Consider the following 23,293-nt stretch of genomic DNA (forward strand, 5'->3'; position numbering starts at 1 on the left):
TACTATTATTAATTTCTGAATATGATACTTTTATAATCAGATTTTGAATGTAATTGTTGAAATCTCTCACAAAAATCTTAAATCCCCTAGGGGATATTGCCTAGAATAAATTACTTACAATGTCCATTATTGTAGGACTAACTTTGCTTCATAATTTACATGTGTGTAGATTCAGCCCAAAGGCAGTATACTGTAGCTTTTAGTATTGTTAACGTAAGCAAAAAGCATATTACAGTTCCCTGTTTCGGGGGGAAAAGAAAAAGTTTTCAATTTCCTTTTTGAAATATAGCAGTTTCACCCTCTGCATCACAGCCTCTGTGGCATAAGCCTGAAGAGCTTGCAGTATTCCTGATCGGCTCCTCTGGGTTGAATCTTTTTCTGTCCTCAGTGTTCTCGAATGATCGCTGCCGCTCCTGCGTCCATCCTCACTAATCCCCAACTGGACGGGGGGGTCCTCCTCTGCTTTGTTCCCGCGAATCCAGCTCCCCTCCCACCCCCGGGCCCAGCAGTGACCCACTGAAACCAGAGCCTCCAGCCCAGAGCCTGGCCCAGATGTCCTGGGAGATAAGCATCCTGAGCCCGGTGTCAGGGAGGAGGTTGCGGGGCAGGAATTTGGCGATACATCATCACAAAGTTATTAGAGCAGGGCCATCGTGGGCCCGGCACAAACATCTTCCACAGACCCCATTCAGATGCTCAGGCTGGGAAGAAACCTGCCCTCCAGCAATATGTTATTTCAGGCTGAAACAAAAGTCGACATGAATGGCCGCAGAAACAGTGTGGTATTGTTTTCAGTCGCGACGTAACCCTATCATGGCATTCTGTAAAAAAAAAAAAAAAAAAAATGAAAGAAAAAAAGAAAAGCCAAACATGGATGCAGATATATGGATACCGGGCTCAGGGTTATCATCGCCCGTATTTTACAGTGACCCTGTGCTGAGTGGCGGTGGGCACATGACGGCCCGCCCGATCCAATCAGAGCCCGGGACTCTCCGCTAATAACGCGGAGGTGGTGACGGACACAGGCAGGAGGTGATCTCTGTTGTTATACCCAAGGAATTCTTTATTAAACATCTGTGTCGGTGGACAGATCACAATGGGGGAAAGAGCGGTAGGGCAGGGAAGGAAGCTATGCACCTGGATAGCAGAGTAAGCAGAAGGGGCCGACGCTGTCCTCCTGATATAAGCAGTATATATATATAGTATATTGTAATTGTTTTTTGTTGGATTTAAGCATTTTCGTTTGTTGTGCAAGGAGATGTATATGTCCCTCTTCTGAGTATCTACCCCATTTTTTTATCCTATCCTAAATTAAAAATGGTGAGATAATATTTATATTGAATTTAAATTTACGCTTGTTTTCAGTAATCGCTATTATACATCTAGTAACGGTGAATATTTTAAAGGCCCTGCTTGTGCTCCAAAACAGTCAATATGACCTGAGCATGTATACAGAGTCTGGTTTTTATGACAAACTATCAGGCCTGAAATAATTCCACATGAAGGTAACATACAGACATAGGCTTGGGTTGTTTGTCATTTTTGTTTGTCATTTTCTTTCTAAAAAGGATTTGCTTCTAACCCTTTGTTAAAAATAAGCAGGAGCATTTAGTTTTAATGATCTTTTGTTGTGCTCTTCACAGTTTAATCTGATTAGGTCATATGTGACCAATGCTTGACAGATCGTTTCATTGTTGTTTTCATCACACATTCACAAATTGTAATATTAAAAAACTTTGTTTTAATGGTAATGTGCCCACCCACAGCATGGCCTGTACATCTTTCACTAACAAAAGATCCTCTTCTGCAAGGCTCTGTGCTACTGAATACAGGCACGAGATGGCACATCAGTATAAAAGAACCAGACTTTTATGTATCCATTCTCCTTTTAATACAGACTCATCCCCTCAAACATATTTTGCCACGGGATATCAGATAGCTCCTGCTGAAATTGATAAGTGACTGGAATGATAACACATTATAACAGACTTTGAAGGTGTCAGGACCGGTGCATTTCCATTGCGCCGGTGTTTCCTCTCTCCTTTGGGGAATGAGCGTAGAGCCATAGTGTAAGTGGAAGACTCACTTAAGGACTTACCCCAGGCGGGATTTCTCTCCCTGCTGTTATCTGAGGCATCAAAACCTGGCTGTCTCTTTGAGGGCTCGGTTCGAACCTGAGCAGACGCTCAAACGGAAGCTGCGCGCCGCGGCCCTCAGTAGAGTGGAAAGTGCTGTCGGCTTGGCTCAATTACCAGGTCACAGGGTCCACGTGCTGTGACGGTTGGGTGTTTAAAATCTGCATACCTGGTGGAGTCATACGCTGGAGCATTCCCAGGAGAGCACGTGATCTTATGCGGATACGCCGGGGAAAAGGGCCACTGAGCTCTCACCTACTGACCTACCTGTCTGTCGAGACCCTTCAGACTCCTCACCCAATTCTAAATCTGCCTGGGTTCTTCACCCACCCCACATTCCAGCCTTCAAAATAGTTTTCCCCACAGAGCCTGTTCCCGCCAAATGATTTTCGCACAAAATATCACGGCTTGACTTTCTTGTGCAAAAACCAGTGGACTTATGGTTTCACAAGCCGTAAAAAGGTTAAACAGTGTTTTTTTTCTGCACGCCAGTATGTTTTTGTGGAGTTTAGTGCTGCAGACGATAAATGTTGGAGAAGTAGTCTTATGGATGTGGGCAATGTCTGTGGTTTTGCATGATGAATAAGGGACAGGGCTGGCATGCTGACATGCTGCTGGTGGAGCTCTTTTGAAACCTGATCGGCATGTGCCGTTGGCCTTCGTCACACCATTTTGTGTGATTTGAGCCTGTTTTCACAAAGTTATGAAATTCTTATGGGAAAGAGGTTTTCAGGTCAACTGCAGCAGACCAAACACAGTGTGATACTTCTCTGCTGTGACGTGACAGAGCCTGTACTTTAGTTTCGATTTGCAGTTGGCCTACTGTTGTTGCCACTATGCTCATGTTTATGAGACTATCTCAGCTAATTACAGTAAAGTCAACTATAAACATGGGTTCTCTCCAACCACTCGTAATTATCTGCTCATTTTGTCCTTTTGTCTATGTTACAGCATTGTCTGCTTAAAACTCAACATTTACTTTCTTTATTTGGCCAATTTAGATATCCAGTAAACAGTGTTCTATGTTCAAACCTTCAATTAAGTTGCCTTCCACTGGCAAAATTCTTAACCATGATTATAATGCAATTAAAGTGAAGACATAACTTTCACAACCATTTTCAAATAGTTCACTGACAATTCAAATTTCTACATGACCTTCAGTTCTGGTATGACAGCGAACTGATTTCCTTTTTCTGATATGTAACTAACATTTCTTTTTTATTCATAGGAAATTAATTAATCTAAAGCCAGATTAAAGTGTTTCCTTTTGCACAGTGAAACTTGAGCAACTTATAATGGATAATGTATTTATAGAAATGGCACACGTTGAAAGCTGCACATGTAATTGATGTGATTTGTGTCAATGTGCTTTGATGATTGAGTAAAACGAAACCATTAAAAATACATCAATAAATGAGATGAAGCAGCTTTGAATTGCTGTAGGTGGTCCTATCACCTGAACCTAATATATTTGTTGTACTATTTTGAACTAGAAGGATATCAAAATCAAAGACACATGGAGAAGCAAAGGGGAACATATGGATGCAGTATGGTCCTCAATTAGTCACAATGTACACTCGGGCTTTATCAAAACTATGATCTATGTGCTGCATGTATGGAATCTATTTATACCCAGGTTTAATTATATTACTTACTGCCTTTCATCTGCGATCAATCAATCTCTACCTGATGCCAGAAAGAGCATACAGATAGTTTTTTTATCTATGTGCACCCAATTTATGTTGTTTTGTACAGTGAGCTGAAACAATAAGGGCCAGTATGGTGTGGGGATCAGCAAACATCCTAACAGCATTGTACCCCATAAGCAAGAAGGTTGCACATTCTCACCCCCACAAATGAACGAGTGCATTGGAAAACTGCTATTAAAGGTATTACACTGCTGATGTTTTTGGAGCTGAACTATTCTGTTTATATTGCAAGTGGGACAGGAAATAGGACGAGATGTAATAAGAGATAGAAACGAGGGCAGGATTGAATGACTCACTTCATGCACAATGGCGGGGCTTTGAAGTTGTCTTGTAAAAAAGTATGCCTCACAAGTCTCCTTAGAGTCTTCTATGTTAAAGTGGCAGCATTGAAAAGAGAGATAATGCACTTCAAAGTGATTCCCTTCAGTGACAGCCATGCTGAGATATCACTATCAAATATTCAAATACAAATGTCATGTTTAAGCGCAAACACGGAAAAGGTTATTTCAACAGGGCACGGACATCAATAGAGTTCAAGCAGATCAATGCAGTATGAATTCATGACAAATGAGTAAAGATATAGTGAACAACAATATACTGGAGGGTTTTCTCGAGGTCAGTTTGCGATTGTCTACTGGTCACCTGTCCTAGCCATTGCCATATCCCACAATCCCTCAGCTCCTGGCCCCTCTGGATTTTCAAGGAGTAGCAGCCGATGTCACTGGGGACAGAGCTATCCTCTGTTGTGAACACTCTTAATGAAAAACTCAGCTGTGCCTCCATCAGTGTTTTAATTTACTGCTGGAGGAAGGCAGCATCTGAGAAAATCAATAGCCAAGATAAGGGGGTATCAGCACAAACACACCACTAATGTGAGAATGTCCCCTCACGTGAAACAGCAGAGAAAAGGCCTGGGGAAATCTCTGTTCTTTCATTTTGCATTAGGCTTCTATGGAATTCTGGGAAAGGTAGTTTTCATACTTTGCCGGCCCAATGATTGGACATGTTTGATAAAGTTACTGAATGATGCCCAATGTAGAAAAGCATGGAGTTTTATGTATGTCTCACCGATAATAACTTTCTTCCAAAAGTTACCAGGATAGAGTATTTTAGGTAAAATTGTTTCCATACTGAATGTCCTATTGTTAACGCAAATGCTTTGTAAATAGTTTGATGCTAAAGTGTACAACTATCCAGTTTTAAGTCACAATTAGAAATGCATTTTATTGCGGTTTCAAATTATTTATAATTTATAAAGGACAATGGTGTTGTAGAGGTATTGTAAAAATATAAACACCCAATATGGAGTTCTATTTTTTAATTGGACTGAGGGACAGACCTAAAGAACATCAAGGCAACTGCTGTCTATTTTATCAATATCCATAGTTTGAATTCACGCTTTGAATACTTTTATGGCTGTGAAGTTGGACATCTTGGGTGGCAAATGCTCTGTAATGGAAATATCAGACGTGTTTTTTATGGTCGGCAGACGGGACATTAATGCCTGCTCACCACTCAGTGTGAGGTGACATTTTCTTGGCTTCAGGGAACCCAATATTAGACAAATATTAACATTCTGTTTGGTTTTTGGTCAAAAAGGTCTCACTGCATGTTTGGTTGATATCAGGGATAGCTAGCTAGCCAACTATTGAATTATAATCAAAGGAGAGGCTAACTATAAACGTAGCTACCTACTAGCTCTGCAGTCATTCATGGACATGGACGACTTGACTATGCTTCAGTTTACAGTGACTGGATGTACCCCCGTTGATCATGAAGTGAGATGTCATTTGGAGACAATTAACACTGTTGCAAGTATGCGCATGAATTTAGAACATTGATAAACATTTGCCGGTGCTAGTCCATAGCAGTCATATCTGGAAAAATAATGCACACCTCTCAGCCAATCAGAATTGAGCATTTGTTATAGCAGACATTATTTTGTACAAAAATTTGCCTATTGTACCTTTTGAAGTACCCAAAGTTTCATTTTGATCGGACACTTTCCACCTTACCAACTACTTGGTTGAATTTTTGGTTTGTCATTTTCTGGCCCGACCAATCTTTGGCATTGCATAATTATTTATAATTAATTAGCTATTTGATGTAATTTGGCGTCTACTAGTCTTAGCATTTTGGAAGTCATGCACAAGTGGTGCTGATCTAGAAGCCAACAAATATTGAGACAAAATTGCCAAGTGGCACGATTTAGCATTTCTTAATGACTATAATTTTTATTCTGAGCAGTATTATTAAAATCGTAATCATAATCTGAAAGTTGAAAAAAAATTGTCAGAGTACATTTTTTCAGGTTTCTCCCTGCTGTATTGTGGCCAATATCTCTAGAACAAAGCATTAAATTAGGCTAATGTTTTGCATGTTCTCCATTCAATATATCAAGAGCATTTACAAAAGGTTTGAGCAAAATTGGAGTGGTCAGCCCCCCGTAGATTTTTCACAGAACAACTATTTTCAGTGAAGATGAGATTACTTAAAAAGAAATATTGAAACATGAGAGCAAATGTATTCATTCTTATCAAGCATGCCAATAATAATGGAGCTGACTGTATATATGAAGAGAGAGAGAGAAGAAGAAGAAGAAGAAGAAGAAGAAGAAGAGGCAGATGCATCACACTACTTCTACGGTATGCCTGGGATTCCAGCAGCAATATGTTCTCTATTTCAAAGGCAGGTAATTTCTCCTGGTCTCAGAATGTCAGCTCCTTGGGTATAGCCAGCAGCTTATTAAAGCGCCATGCTATGAGTGTGGATTAAGTTTAAATGTAATAAAAGAAGCAGACCCCTTGGTTAGGTGAAAAACTCACTATCAGATTCCTAAGTGCTATGTTCTTTTCATGTGCAAACTGCATTCAATGAAGCATTTAATTCAACAAATCCCAGGTTCTGATCCACCAGAAATAGAGCTCAGGTTAGTTCAATTTGTAACAAACGATCTCCATATGATCAAAGCGATGAGTGCTCCCTCCAACATACTGCTTAAATTAGAGTAACACCAAAATGTTTGGCTCTGGGACAGTGTTTGGAATGTCGTACCAGAAGAGAAATTCTTTCACACATATGGTTCCAATATCCATAGATGCCAGCCTCACATCTTTAATGGGCTGACAGGGAACTTTGGCGCTAACTTTCTGACTCCAAAAAGTTCCTGTGCTGTCACCCACAAGGCAGTTCAGATAATTTCTCCCCGGCCTCCCTATTAAAGACTGAATGCAGGGATTGTGTGGCTTTTGTAATGTCAGTCTCTCTGCTTACCACAAATGCGAACCCATGCCATGAAAGCCCCTCTTCTTCCTCTCTGTCAGATGCAGAGGGAGCAGATTGTGTTGCGGTTTGCAATGAACAACTAACCAGAATTATTAAGCATACTTTGTGTACTGGGGGTTTTGTCAAATTTGTGATTTTAGCTTTTTTTTTTTTTTTTGGCATTGCCACAGAGAGGCAGTGAGCCATGGGTGAAGCCAGAAAGAGTGTGGGGGCATGCATTCACCTCTCCCCTTTCCCTTGCCAACATCTGGGGGTCATGTGCAGAGCAGCAACCACTGAAACAGGAGAAAAGAGAGGCATGCGTCTCTTGGTGTGCTTATTGGAAGTCAAGTGTCTCTACATTTGTACATGGTTCACATTGGGTCTCATCCAAATACATTTTCTTATTCTTATCATATATTTATCTTTGTTCATACAAAGGGCTCTTACTAGTTTGCTATGTAAGATCCAACAAACATACATAACTTCAGACAACTGTCCTAAATGAAGATAAATATCTTGTTTCAGATTTTTCCACACCCAATTTATACGTACATGCACTCAACGCATCTTTACTGATATGTACTAAAACACATCCCAACAATCTTAATTTCTATTAATAAAATTTGTTAAAATACATTTCCCTGTTATGGTCTCCCATGTTTGTTAGGGCTATAGTCCGATGTATAATGTATGTATTTGTAAAATATTTTTCAGTAGAAAATGCAAAAATACATAAGACGATAGTTTTATATACAAAATGTGAAAATTGGGCGAAAAAAAAGAAATGTCTTTTTTTGGCTTGAAATGGATAGGCAGTGATCTTTATATTACAACCATGTTGAAAGAAATTAATATAAATGTGTTTTCGGATTTTTATTGGGAAAAAAGTTTGTCAGTAGACAATACAAAAATACATGAGACTATATAGGCTTATGTCCAAAATGTGAAAAATGGGCGAAAAAAATGAAATGTCTTTTTTTGGCTTTTAATGCATAGGCAGTGATGTTGCCATAAATGATTATAAATGTTGAAATAAATAAATTAATTACCACAATTTTGAAATAAATGAATATAAATGTGTTTTTGGATTTTCATTGGGAAAAAAGTTTGTCAGTAGAAAAGGCAAAAATACATAAGACTATAGTTTTATGTGCAAAATGTGAAAAATTGGCAAAAATAATTTCATGTCTTTTTTTGGCTTGACATGGATTGGCAGTGATGTTTATGTCACCACAATTTTGAAATAAATGAATATAAATGTGTTTTTGGATTTTTATTGGGAAAAAAGTTTGTCAGTAGAAAATGCAAAAATACATAAGACTACGGTTTTATGTGCAAAATGTGAAAAATTGGCAAAAACAATTTAATGTCTTTTTTTGGCTATAAATGTCTTTTTGGATTTTTATTGGGAAAAAGGTTTTTCAGTAGAAAATGCAATAATACATAAGACTATAGTTTTATGTGCAAAATGTGAAAAATGGGCAAAAAAAATTAATGTATTTTTTTGGCTTGACATGGATAGGCAGTGATGTTTATATTACAAACATGTTGAAATAAATGAATATAAATGTGTTTTCAGATTTTTATTTGGAAAAAAGTTTTTCAGTAGACAATACAAAATACATAAGACTAGTCTTATGTGCAAAATGGGCAAAAAAAAATGTAATGTATTTTTTTGGATTTTAATGCATAGGAAGTGATGTTGAAATAAATTCATATAAATGTTTGAATAAATGAATGAATATGAATGTTGAAATAAATGAATATAAATGTGTTTTCAGATTTTTATTTGGAAAAAAAATTTCTGTAGACAAGACAAAAATACATAAGACTATAGTCTTAGGTGCAAAATGTGAAAAATGGGCAAATAAATTAAATGTCTTTTTTTGGCTTGACATGGATAGGCAGTGATGTTGCCATAAATGAATATAAATGTTGAACTAAATGAATATAAATGTCTTTTTGGATTTTTATTGGGAAAAAGGTTTTTCAGTAGAAAATACAATGATACATAAGACTATAGTTTTATGTGCAAAATGTGAAAAATTGGCAAAAATAATTTCATGTCTTTTTTTTTGCTTGACATGGATAGGCAGTGATGTCTATATCACCACAATTTTGAAATAAATGAATATAAATGTGTTTTTGGATTTTTATTTGGAAAAAAGTTTGTCAGTAGAAAATGCAAAAAATACATAAGACTATGGTTTTATGTGCAAAATGTGAAAAATTGGCAAAAAAAAATGTAATGTCTTTTTTTGGCTTTTAATGCATAGGCAGTAATGTTTATATTACAACCATGTTGAAATAAATGAATAAAAATGTGTTTTCGGATTTTTATTGGGAAAAAAGTTTGTCAGTAGAAAATGCAAAAATACATAAGACTATGGTTTTATGTGCAAAATGTGAAAAATTGGCAAAAACAATTTAATGTCTTTTTTTGGCTTGACATGGATAGGCAGTGATGTTTATATTACCACAATTTTGAAATAAATGAATATAAATGTGTTTTCGGATTTTCATTGGGAAAAAAGTTTGTCAGTAGAAAAGTCAAAAATACATAACACTGTAGTTTTATGTGCAAAATGTGAAAAATTGGCAAAAACAATTTAATGTCTTTTTTTGGCTTTTAATGCATAGGCCGTGATGTTTATATTACCACAATTTTGAAATAAATGAATATAAATGTGTTTTCTGATTTTTATTGGGAAAAAAGTTTGTCAGTAGAAAAGGCAAGAATACATAAGACTATATAGTCTGATGTGCAAAATGTGAAAAATGGGCAAAAAAAAATTAAATGTCTTTTTTTGGCTTGACATGGATTGGCAGTGATGTTGAAATAAATGAATATAAATGTTTAAATAAATTAATTCATATAAATGTTTTTTTGGATTATTATTGGGAAAAAGGTTTTTCAGTAGAAAATGCAAAAATACATAAGACTATAGTTTTATGTGCAAAATGTGAAAAAATTGGCAAAAACAATTTCATGTCTTTTTTTGGCAGTGATGTTTATATTACCACAATTTTGAAATGAATGAATATAAATGTGTTTTCGGATTTTTATTGGGAAAAAAGTTTCTCAGTAGACAATACAAAAATACATGAGACTAGTCTTATGTACAAAATAGGCAAAAAAAAATTAAATGTCTTTTTTGGATTTTAATGCATAAGCAGTGATGTTGAAATAAATTCATATAAATGTTGAAATAAATGAATGAATATGAATGTTGAAATAAATGAATATAAATGTGTTTTCTGATTTTTATTTGGAAAAAAAAATTCTGTATTCTTATGTGCAAAATGTGAAAAATGGGCATGACATGGATAGGCAGTGATGTTGCCATAAATGATCATAAATATTGAAATAAATAAATTAATATTAATTTTGAACTAAATTAATATAAATGTCTTTTTGGATTTTTATTGAGAAAAAACATTTAATGTCTTTTTTTGGCTTGACATGGATAGGCAGTGATGTTTATATTACCACAATTTTGAAATAAATGAATATAAATGTGTTTTTGGATTTTTATTGGGAAAAAACTTTGTCAGTAGACAATACAAAAATACATGAGTCTATATAGTCTAATGTGCAAAATGTGAAAAATGAGCATAAAAAATAAAATGTCTTTTTTTGACTTTTAATGCATAGGCAGTGATGTTGAAATGAATGTTGAAATAAATAAATGAATATAAATGTGTTTTTGGATGTTTATTGGGAAAAAACTTTGTAGGTAGAAAATGCAAAAATACATAAGACTATTGTCTCATGTGCAAAATTTGAAAAATGGGCAAAAAAAATTAATGTCTTTTTTTTGGCTTGAAATGGATAGTCAGTGATGTTTATATTACAACCTTGTTGAAATAAATGAATTTGAATGTGTTTTCAGATTTTTATTGGGAAAGAAGTTTTTCAGTAGAAAATGCAAAAATACATCGGACTATATAGTCTTATGCCCAAAATATGAAAAATGGGCAAAAAAAATTAAATGTCTTTTTTTGGCTTGACCTGGATAGGCAGTGATGTTCATATTACAACCATGTTGAAATACATTAATATAAATTTGTTTTCAGATTTTTATTGGGAAAAACGTTTTTCAGTAGAAAATTCTAAAATACATAAGTCAATAATCTTATGTCTACAAATTTACTTAACAATTTAACTTAAACAAGTGAAAGAAAAGCATTCATTCAACATTTGTGATGAAAAATCCATTTCAGCTTAATTTCAACAAAATATATGAAACTATAGACTCATGTCCAAAATGTGTTTATTTTGTCAAAAAATGTCATATTCCATTGTGTCACACAGGTGGATGGAAAATAATATTTTTTCAACAAACACATGGAAACAAGTGAAATAAATGCATTAGACATTTGTGATGAAAAATCCATATCAGCTTAATATCAACAAACTACATAGAACTATAGAGTTATATCCAAAAGGTGTACATTTTGATGAAAAAATAAATATTCAAAAAAAAAATTCACCAAGAGGTTCTGTGGAAAAACTGTATTTTTCGTTTTGAATTTTGACTTTCGTTCAGTTCCTCAATAACTTGCCCATAATGAAAACCTGTTTTATTTTTATAAGCAGCATTATTGGGTTATATCTAGTACTTTACAAAAGAATGTGCAGCTGTCCAAAGAACTGTAATGCGTCTTTAAATACCCTGATTGAAACAACCTCATCTGGGTGCAATGGTGAGATGCTGTGCGATATAAAATCCTGAAACACAGAAAGGGCTCCCATGTCACATTTTGAAGCTAAGAGTCACATCTAATTTGCTCTCCTGCTAGAATGACTTGTAAGAATGCCAATGGAATTGTAAGAATGTCAAAGGAATTGCAAGGATGCTGAAATCAATGAAGCCCCAAGAACTATTCTGAAAGCAGTCTTTGGATGGGGTGCTTCATCGACCCTCCCCTCAGTTTATTGGACGTTTTCAGAGCTGAAAATGGCGTGTAAACTTGAAATGTAGCTGCACTTCCAGACAAATGGAAAAACAATTTACAAAAACATTTATATGGACAAAATAACCAGAATTAGGCAAGCACTGGATATACTGGAAGTGAATGCAATGTAAGTACATTACATATGGACCTTTAAAAACTTGTATATCTTCATGATTTATTCAGAGATCTGCTGCGCCTTGAGATCCTGTCCATGAATACCAGGAACAGGAAGGGAGACTAGGCACACCCTTGGCCACGTTGAACGAGTTTGACTCAATGCCAAGAATATGAACACAGGTCTCGCTCCGAGTGTCCAGAGACTGAACGACTCACAGTAGCAAACCTGGCACCCCATACTTCTGACACACCTCCCACAAGATACCCCCATGAACAAGGTCATAAGCCTTCTCCAAATACACAAAACACATGTTGACTCGGCAAGCAAATTCCCATGCCACCTCAAATATCAGAAAATCTAATTTGCTGTTCCACTGCCTGGATGAAACCCACATTGTTCCATCTGAATCTGTGGTTCGACTATCAGTTTGAGCCACCTTCCCAGCAGATTGGTATAAACTTCCCCAGGGAGTTTCATCAAGATGGGTAACAACACCTCAGTCTGGCACCCCAAAGGCACTGTTCCCAACCTTCACATGATATTGAGGATTCATGTCAGCCAAGACACTCCAATAACATCCAGAGCCTTCAACATTTCTGGGTGGATCTAATCTGCCACTGAGGTGCTCTGTGACTACCCCAGTGACCTCAGCCATGGAGATGGGTTCTGATGGGTTTCAGGAGCTCTGCCTCCTGAATGGAAGGTGCATGTCTCCAATTTAGGAGCTCTTCAAATGGATCCTTCCACCTTCTGACAATATCCATAGTTGAGGTCAGGGTTCCTCTGTTCTTGCTGAGAACAATCTGGACTGTGACCCTCTTTCCTCTCCTGAGATGCCAAATGGTATTCCAGAGCCACATTGGAGCCGATTGGAGTCCTTCTCCAAGGCCTCTCTAAACTCCTTCCATGCCTAAGTTGCTTCTGCCTGTCGGCTGAATCAGGAGTCCTCCATGCTATCCAATCAGGCCCAGGAAACATTCCTTCTTCAGCTAGACTTCCCTCACCGCTTGGGTTGCCAACCAAACATGCAGTCGCCTTTGATCAGTGGTTTTCAACTGGGGCCATTCAGACACTATGTCCCCAACCTCCACTGGGATATGGGAGAGGTTCTTCAGAGGTCATGGACATGGTCTTCCACCAGCCAATCCATGGTCTTTCCGCCTACCTGGTCTGTCTGGCAGCTTTCCCCACCATCGAGTCCATTCACTAATTTTCTCTTATTTTGAATTTTGTTCTTAGGTAGGAAAAAAAGTTACGAGTAGTCTCGACCTGTCGTACAAGTACTGTAAACAAGAGCCGTGCAGTGTATCTCAGTGGAGCTCATCTGGCACAGCGAACTCGGATAACTTTCAAACTAGGCATGGCAGATCATATATGAATCAAGATTGAGGAATTGCATGGCTTTCGGAAATATTTGAATACTATATTCAGTATTTTAGTGGACATTTAAGGAGAAAAAAGACAAAATTGATCACAATTTTGCAGAGAATGGTGTGAAAAACAAAAAACATCCAGTGAGCAGCAGTTCTGCGGGCAAAAACGTGTTAATGAGAGAGGTCAGAGGAGAAGGCCCAGATTGGTCGAAGCTGACAGGAAGGTCACAGTAATGCAAATAATCACATATGACGTATGGTATGCAGAAGTGCATCTCTGAACACATAACGTATCATAACTCTTAGTGGATAGGCTACAGCTGTAGAAGTAAAAAAAAAGAAGTCCAATAAATACCTAATAAAGTGCTCACTACATATATATATATATATATATATATATATATATATATATATATATATATATATAAATAAATATAAATAAAACATCTGGTCTTCCCATGTAGGATTACTTCTAATGCCATGAGGGCATATGGGATAGTAAATGGACCCAAGTGATATACTTTGCAGTACTCAAACCTCATTGGGGCATCCTGTAATTCATTTAAAGGAAAAGCAATTGCAGGTACTATATTAGGAGTCCATATAAGGTTGCATTAATGGGAAATGCAGTCAATGATGCCTGTTATAAGTTGAATAACTCTGTGTTGAAATGGAAAATACAGGGTAAATAAAGGTAGGGATTAAGGTAGAAGCCTGGCAGCACTGAAAAAGAGCGGGAGGGGCAGGGTCCGCCATCCGGAAAGAGGGCCATGGATCACGCCAGCCGATAGCCATCTGCACTTGCGGGGGTCTTTGTTTTCTCAAGTGATGCAGGAGAAACGAACGAGTGCCGGGCAGAGGCGTCCAGATCGCAGAGAGACTCGCAAGCCGAGGACAGCCGCTGTCAAGGACCCGCATCTCAGGATGCACTATTGTTAAGTGCCTCAATTTATCACTGACGCGGGTTAAAGAGCAACCCTGCTTCCTTCATTCTGCACTACACTGTTCTGTTCTGCACGGGAGGGAAACAAAGGCCGCCTTCTTACGTACAGTGCATGCCGCTGTAAGAGCAACAACAAATAAACATATATCACTGACGGACCAGCGAAGAGGAAATGTATTTATAACTTGATCCATGTTGTTTTTCCAGAGCACAACAATGTGATGCAGTAATTACCTGCCGTTTAAGCCAAAAGCAGAGGGCCAAGGGTGACATAGGAAATGCAGGTCACGGTGGCTCTCCTGGTCTTAACCATTTCATTTCCTCTTGCTTATACAGCGAAGGCACAGATGAGAGACAGCAGACATTTTGTTGCAGTACAGTGGTTTCAGAGTGGCGCTCCAGAAGCAGAATGTTACTGCACAGGGGATTTCCGAGGTAGCGCTATACACAAGCAGCTGCCGACCACATGAAAGCTGTATTAATTACAAACAATATCATTCATTCTCCACAGTCCTTAATGGGGAGAAAGCAGTGTCCCTAAATGAACGAGGCGATATCCATCTTGTAATATGCTCCGTACTACCGTACCCCATTCTACCACGACACACGCCCCTTTTATTTCCCTGTGTCCTGCAAAGAGTGGGATTGTGCAAATCTCTTCATAATTACGCAACATCTGCCTTCATTGTCAGTGCTCAGTGAAGTTTTGTTCCACTGAACATTTCATTAGCCGTTCGTCATTTATTCATGTGGGTTTAGCATACCTTATTACTCCCCATAATGAGTTTTACACCATCAAAATTTCAAATGGTTTTTAATGTTATGCAATCCTTCAAATTTTGTGGTGGGGAAATCGAGTATGTTCTATTCCCAAAACTTTTATCCTACAAAGTGAAAAGAAGCCTTATATTTCTTTTTTGGGTATTAATTTTCTTTAATTAGGGAAAATCTCACAAGTCTCCTGGCACCCTCTTTGAAGTGACAATATTAAATACTACAGAAAAATCTATTAAGTAGACATCACAGCAGAAATGTGATCTTCCCTGGTATTTATATTTGATAGAAAATATTTTTGATAATTTAATTTTTTCTTTAGTTTTAATTGAGTACATTTTTGTTGCCTATCAATCATTTTAGTCTTTTTCCTCAAGCATGTAATGCATGCAATAAATAATTCAAATGAAATTAATTTTACAGCACCTTGTTTCCACCACGCATGCCAACATCTGTTGTCAAGTCGCAAGTTTACATTGTTGGTCATTACTTTCCCACAATGAGCGAAATGTTTTATTAACGTCCCTGGAGTACCACTTGGATCAGGCAGAAATGCCGCTACTTACTGAACCTTCCCTGAACTCCAATAATCAAAGATTGGCTGCAGTTACTGGGAGCTGGCTTCTGTCTTCCTTAACAAAATGTACCAAGACATTTATGCGATTGAGGTATTAAACAGCGAGAGTCCATTAGGAAATCACTGCCCGTAATGAAATGGGGTGTGCTCAATTTGAAGTGAAGCAGTGTTTTATTGTTCAGACTGCAGGGAAAATTCCTCCCCCTATTGTTTCAGTGCATTCTGGAATTGGAGAATTCGGGTCTCATTTGAGTCTTTTAAAGGAGATCAGTATACAGAAGAAACTGAGAGGCTGATACAGGGGTAATGTTTACAATGGAACTGAAAATTGGACAAAATTGTGCACACATGTCTGATCGTTTCCAATATGTCCAAGTATTAATCAAATGTATGTTTTAAAAAAGTATATGCTTCTGTTTCAACTGAACACAGTAGATTAATATTATCTAGCATATGAAGCTAAATGCTTTACATTTAGCTGTGCTAGTATAACCATATAACCTCTCACACAACAATCAATGATTTTAAATTCACTTTCTACTTACATGGTACACAAATTTCTCTTTTGAAGAAAATGAAAAAAAAAATGTATCTCATTAACTATGAATACAATATAAAACATTATATTAAAACCTAAAGAATAAACATATACTGTCAAGCCTGGAATATGCTGTCCTGAAATTTGACAGAAAGAGTAGCATTCTCTCATTACATTCAAGGTGCAGAACTTAGTTGAGTTGATTGATCTTTGGTATTATGCTCACAATAGTTAAATGTATTATTACAATTATACTGATATTTTAATGCTTCATTGTGTTCCAGTACAGTCATGAAGACCAACCTAAATCTAGCAACCTTAATCTATATAAAGAATGGTGCTATATAAAAAACAGATTTTCAAAACTAATCAACAAAATTTTATGACAAAAAAATAAATAAAATTCTACAATAACAAAATGGAAAAGAAACTAAAACAAAGGTAACAACAGCATGAATATAATGGCTTCCATTGGAAAGTCTGGCTATGTTGTAGAGGCGCTGTGAGAGAGTGGCAGCGATATCGGGGGGCGGGGCTGGGGGGAGGGAGGGGTGTTTGATTGGTGAAGCCTGTACCTTGATGACACCTGCTGTAAAACACACTGGAACACGGTCTAACTCTGGAAGCGCGTCGGAGAGACGCGTCGGAGAGACGCGTCGGAGAGACGCGTCGGAGAGACGCGTCGGAGAGGCGCGTGACAGAAGCGCTTTCCCTCGCCCCCGGCCTGCCGTGCCACTTCAGCAGGTGGAAACGCGTAATGGTGCCCAGTCCAGACTGGGGAGGCTGCCAGGAGCAGATGTGTTCAGTCAAATGACTAATTGAAAACCTTAAACAAAATCAGCGGCTTGGCCATTTTGCCTGCATAATAAGGCACACACTGATAAAGGGAGAGCAAGGAATAAAAAATAAAAAAAACACCCCTCTCATCAGTGGCGCCATTAACAATCATGAGCAAAGATGAAAACAACGCTTGGTTTATTCGGCAAATGAAAGCACATAACTAGATGGCGTCCCAGGAGTCCATTTCCAATTTTAATAATACATCAAGGAGCCATACCCTAAGCAAACACTTTCTACGCAAAAGCCAAACACGGCAAACTACTTACTGTTAGCGCATGGAGAGACAACTCCCAGCGCTGTGAATTTAGCAAATTTATAAAGGTACATAACATGATAGCTATTAGCCAAATTAAAAGCGAGCCATTAACAGAGTAGAGAGTCAAATCGTTTGCCAGCTAAAGACTACAAACTGGAACTTTCCATTGCAGAAATACAGGCAGATTCATTCCCCTCTCTCCTCTCATTCTTCTGTTCACAACAAAAAGCTGTAGCACAGGCTCGACTCAAATTATGTGCATGAATAATAAAATACCATCTAATTAAAAACTGTAGTTAAATATGCAAAAAACTAATGATAATGAGATTGTGCAATACCTTAGAGTAAAGCACATTATAAATTACTTAGAAGTGCAAGTTGGCTTGACCCAAACAGAGCATTTTGAAAGCTGCTTTGAATATTGTGTCTGCCGGCACAGTGGGGGTTGGGTTGAGGGCGGGGTGTTGGGGTCAGGACGGGGGGCGGTGTCTGGGTCAGGATGGGGAGGGAGGCTGCTGTCAGAACGCAGGGGGCGGAGTGGGCGTAGTGGGCAGCTCCAGGTTCAGAACGCAGGGGGCCACGTGGGCGTAGAGGCCGGCTCCAGGTTCAGAATGCAGGGGGCCACGTGGGCGTAGAGGCCGGCTCCAGGTTCAGAACGCAGGGGGCCACGTGGGCGTAGAGGCCGGCTCCAGGTTCAGAACGCAGGGGGCCACGTGGGCGTAGAGTCCGGCTCCAGGTTCAGAACGCAGGGGGCGGAGTGGGCGTAGAGGCCAGCTCCAGGTTCAGAACGCAGGGGGCCACGTGGGTGTAGAGGCCGGCTCCAGGTTCAGAACGCAGGGGGCCACGTGGGCGTAGAGGCCGGCTCCAGGTTCAGAACGCAGGGGGCCACGTGGGCGTAGAGGCCGGCTCCAGGTTCAGAACGCAGGGGGCCACGTGGGCGTAGAGGCCGGCTCCAGGTTGAGGAGCCCCTGGCTACGGGTTCGAGAGCTGAACAGGAGTGACGGGAGCTGAGGGTAGCGCTGGGCACGTCTGCCTCTGGACCAGCGCCCACCTGGAGGAAAAGCACAGTCAGTCAACACAGCCACAGGGACCATGACACACCTCCACGCAAACCTGCCCACACTCTGACCAAAGTGCTTAAAAAATGACAATAAAAAGTCAATAATCTGCACATATATACATCTGAGCCGTCTGCTTTTAGATTCTTCTTTGATTGTTTGTTTGTTTCGTATCTGAATAGGGAGTTGCATGTCATTGTGCATTTTGTGCTTCCTTTTTTCTCTCTTGCTCTGATTGAGTTAACTCTCTGGTTACATCTGATGCGGGCTTTGCATTGGGAAATGTAATAAATAAAAAAAGCAGTCTTCAAAGCAATATTTACAGTGTTTATGAAAAGGAACATAACAAATAAAGAGATGAGGCTTGTCAGTTATTCTATGTCTAGTTCAGATCCACAAAGCACACGAGCACCAATGCAATTATATCTGAAGCCTCTTAACAATTTCCAGCTGACAGTAATGCTTAATTTGATTTATTTCATAAAACAAATGAATAAATTCCCCTTGTTCCTATTCTATTTCCACAGTTTTATGTGTGTAAAATTACAGATGCAGGAGCAGCAGTGTTGTAACCGGATTACAGTTGAAGCAGCATCTGCACCTAGGACTCTGGTAGGGCATGCAATGCATGATGGGTAAAATCCTTACATATTTACAGGGGACATTGAAATGGACCTTGTAATATTCACTGGTATATAAATTCACCTGACATATGCAGAATAGAGCCGGTATTTAATATTCAGCAAAATACGAGTGTATTCTGATAAAAAGGCCGGCACTGCACATTGTCAAACATGATCGTGCTATTCTGCTGAAGCAAGGCTGAGAGCACCCTGTATATTTTACTTACAGTCAGTAGACTTGTGAGCTGTTTATTAAAATTTTAACAAGACTTCAGGCTTGACAGGTTCATCAGCTATTCAAAGCAACAAAACAAATCAACTGTCAGTTAGCGGTGCGCGTTTCTCTCCTTGTGTAGATGACCTTCCTATGATTGTGCTTCGCAAACGGCTTCAGATGGCTTTCTTCCGAGTTTTTATGATCAAATAAATATCAGCGTGCAGCGCTATTCATCACTTATTATTATCATCATGATTATTTTTATGTGTAAACTATAAACAAATACTCAATTATGAAGTTAGGGGAATAAATCTGAACATATAACACAAGTAGGCAACGAATTCAGTCATCACTTAGATTCATAAACATTTTGACACTCCACTGGCTGTATAACTAGAATCCACTAGCAACATAGTTATAAATGTGATGCATTTCCAGGCCCTGCAAGAGCTTAACTCAGTGAATTACTCTTACTGTAGATATTTATGTATTCACGTAGATATTTAATGTATTCACTCATTTCTTTCTATTTGCTTGAATGATTTGATTATTGGATACATACTATATCCATTATTATTGGATACTTGCATTTAAACATCCAATCACAGCCTCACTCATTTCTAGCACAGGTACCACAGGTAATATCAATCAGGATCTGAACCAATAAAGCTCTGATGATAATCTGCATAGCCACACCTGGGAAAATAACCTATATACAGTGCTTTTATCAGCTGTAGGGACCCTCCCAGATTCTGAACCTGCAAAACTATCACAGATAATCCACAATTACAATTTACAGAACTGTAGATTGTTCACCCAATATTTCTCCACATGCATTTTGTGTCACATTGTAAGTCCGTAAAACATTTGTGAATGTGTTTATAACACACGTTACGAATGATATCCTGTTTTATAAAATACTTTGAAATGACATGAAAGAAAATGCTTGTTAGACACGTATGCATAGAGAAAATAGAAATTAGTTATTACTTTAATTGTGGTAGGCCTCACGTTTCATGAATCCTCATTAAACCAGCACAGAACCCAACAGAAAAGGATGCCTTCACTGCCTGAATGATCGATCATAACTTGAAAAAGCTAAACTACAAAGAACAGTGAGAAATACTTGTGTGCATCTGGAGGCCTGAAGGCTGACACAGGCACATTAAACAGAGGCGCTCTTTAGAGCAGACTGATGTGCCACTGTGCGTGAGGCCATTTTAACCACCGCTGTTAATATGCCTCATCAAGGGAATGCAGTTTAAATAAAACAGTGCCTTCGCTTTTAGGCAAATAAAGTAGGTTCATGCAAAGGCAATATTAATTTACTTTTCCTGTTTGAGTGAAATGTTTTTGTTTTGGAGAAAATTGCCCAGAGCAATAATGAATTACCTCCCCTGTGCTTTGTGGCGTGGTAATTCAGGAGAGGGATAAATCACTAATCCCATGATTTGACTGTGTATATATTCTAATAGCAAAATGATGAATATTAAAAGTGCAACATTTAAAAGGCAGTCATTTTTCTAGCTTTTACCGTAGAAGGAGCGGAATGTTTTATAATGGCTCTTGGCAAGACTAGAACGGAGGGTGATATTTATTCCTATTTATTTTTCCGAGCATAACTGCGTCGATGAAATATCACAACAATATGCATGTAGCTCTACCATCCACTAAGTTGTACATTAACCACCCTGACGCTATGCATTTTCAATTGATCTGAAAGCAGTCATTGCTCCGTTCATCGGTCAGCCATTCGGTGCACGGTGGCCTCTGAGCTCTTATTAGTGTGAAATGTTTACACTGCAGGTTAAGTACTGTTTCCATCCTGCTGACGGTGACTAACGATAGCCTCATGAGGCTACGATTAAACTGCACAAACGCTATCAAGCTGAATCGTCCCATAGACTGTGAGTCGGCCTCATCCTGCTTAAATAGCATTACATTCTCGGCAAGAGGTTTTAGACTGCTGTATATTAATCTGTGGGAAGCAATGCTGTAATATGACTATGCTTAGTTTAGCAATGTCCGTTTTACTTAACGTATGTATGCTGTTGTTGCATTCACATGAACTGGGTAATAACTGGAGTAATAACTAGTCCTTGCTTATATTAACCACATGATAATATGAAGGAAACATTACAATCATTACAGGTAATGCTTGAAGTATCACTCCATTTTAGTGTCCAGCCCAGAGCAATGGAGCCTTTTTGTGCAAGTGGTCTCAATGCCAGGTTTTGGATTCTCTCATTACGTTATTTGATTAGGCTCCGTTCATTTCCCTTTTCGAGTCAGTCATTGCTCACATTAGCAAGGTTGTCCTGTGGTAAGTTGTGAACAGTCTAGGTGCTGTGAGGCCATGCATGCTTTCAGCGTTTAGCTCTACCATCCATCCCCACCACCAAGGAAGTGTGGAAATAAACGTCTGAAGGACTACAAACCCCAGGCTCCACCACAACTCCTTCCTCTGCGCACCCGCACGTGTTAGCGTGCAGGAGCCTCGCGGCCAGGGCCACATAAATCAATCCACGCACATATTAATGCCGACTAATTTCAAATTACACAAACTACTCCTGCTGAAAATGATATTTCTTTGTCGGGTCTCATGTTCAGAAATAGTAGGGCTTTAAGCTTCATTTGGTGTGGCTAAATTAGCATGACGGAGGGGAGAGTACAAACTGTTTTGCCTAAGTGAGAGTGATCCTTTAAAGGTTTAATGGAACCAATTAATAGGAGTATCTCCCCTCGTCTGTCCTTGTGTCAGTTGATTGTTCTCATTATAAATGACTCCTCCCGCCTGACAGGCAGCGCAGCCTTGGCTGGCCTGCTCCCTCCTTTCTTGTAGCAACGAGAAGGTCAATCGACTGTTCTTCTCAGCTCTTGAACCTTTTCCATAGTCCTTAATTAGGGCAAAAGGGATGTAAAGGTATAGCCGGCTGGCTGTGACTGGCACACAGCGCTGCAGAAATGAGCTTCTTACATGGTGCGTAATTACACAGACAGGGGCGCTCGCCTCTTCCCTGTCTCATAACGGGTCACTCGGGGGTCCTGCACACACACAACCTGGCTCTGATTAAGCCGTTTCCGCCAAGAACCTGACCAGGGTTCACCCAGAGCTATCGAAGCCCTATTCGGAGAGGGTGTAAACAAATAACTTGTAAAGCCAAAGTGTCAAATGTGTTGGATTTATGCGTCTATACAAACCTGCCCTTGTTCCTCCATTGGGCTGACATGTCACACATTAATCAACAACAATAATATGACCCGTATTGGATTTCTCATTAGAACAGAGTCGTGTTTTGAATCAAAGGAGACACCCTATTCACAGTATTCCTGATTACCTTTGAAGCCAAGCTCCCCCCCCTCCTTCCTCTCTCTGGGATTATATTCCTACCATATGGCCCCTCTGTGGTATCTACCGTAGTTTCTCCATTATTACAACAAAGACCTGTGACCCTCCTGAACAAACACAAGCCTACCTGCTAGGCCTGGGACCCATTCATAACTCACACAGAAAAATGATGAGTCATAAAAGGGTTAGTGTGCAGGGCATTACCCTGAAGAGGCCCCCTGCAGTGGCTGGAGGGAGAGGGCAAACGTGGTATGGCTGAAGGGAGGAAGATAAACGTGGTATGGTTGGAAGGAGAAGGTAAACGTGGTTTGACTGGAGGGAGAAGGTAAACATGGTATGGTTGGAAGGAGAGGGTACACGTGGTATGGCATAAGGGAGAAGGTAAACGTGGTATGGTTGGAAGGAGAGGGTACACGTGGTATGGCATAAGGGAGAAGGTAAACGTGGTACTGCTGGATGGAGAAGGTAAACGTGATATGGCGTACATGATTGTGAGCCGGGTCTGCTGAACACATCTGCGCTGCCACTCCAGTAGTGCATCGGCGTCTTCCCATGGT

At 39.1% G+C, this 23,293-nt stretch overlaps 1 protein-coding gene across 1 annotated transcript in view; it reads right to left on the bottom strand.

Annotated features, from left to right (window-relative positions):
• Nucleotides 1-18,275: 18,275 nt before the first annotated feature.
• The window catches only part of LOC133111900 (synapsin-1-like), a 115,694-nt gene continuing 110,676 nt past the window's right edge, over nt 18,276-23,293 (bottom strand). The window contains exons 8-9 of the mRNA XM_061222537.1: nt 23,222-23,293; nt 18,276-18,540 (exon numbers count right to left, since the gene is read on the bottom strand). The exon at nt 23,222-23,293 is cut by the window's right edge and continues 24 nt beyond it. Coding sequence (XP_061078521.1) covers nt 18,316-18,540; nt 23,222-23,293 — 297 coding nt within the window. The 3' untranslated portion in view covers nt 18,276-18,315. The remainder of the gene's footprint in view (nt 18,541-23,221) is intronic.

This window comes from Conger conger, chromosome 15 (assembly GCF_963514075.1).
Source record: "Conger conger chromosome 15, fConCon1.1, whole genome shotgun sequence".
Lineage (NCBI taxonomy): Eukaryota > Metazoa > Chordata > Actinopteri > Anguilliformes > Congridae > Conger > Conger conger.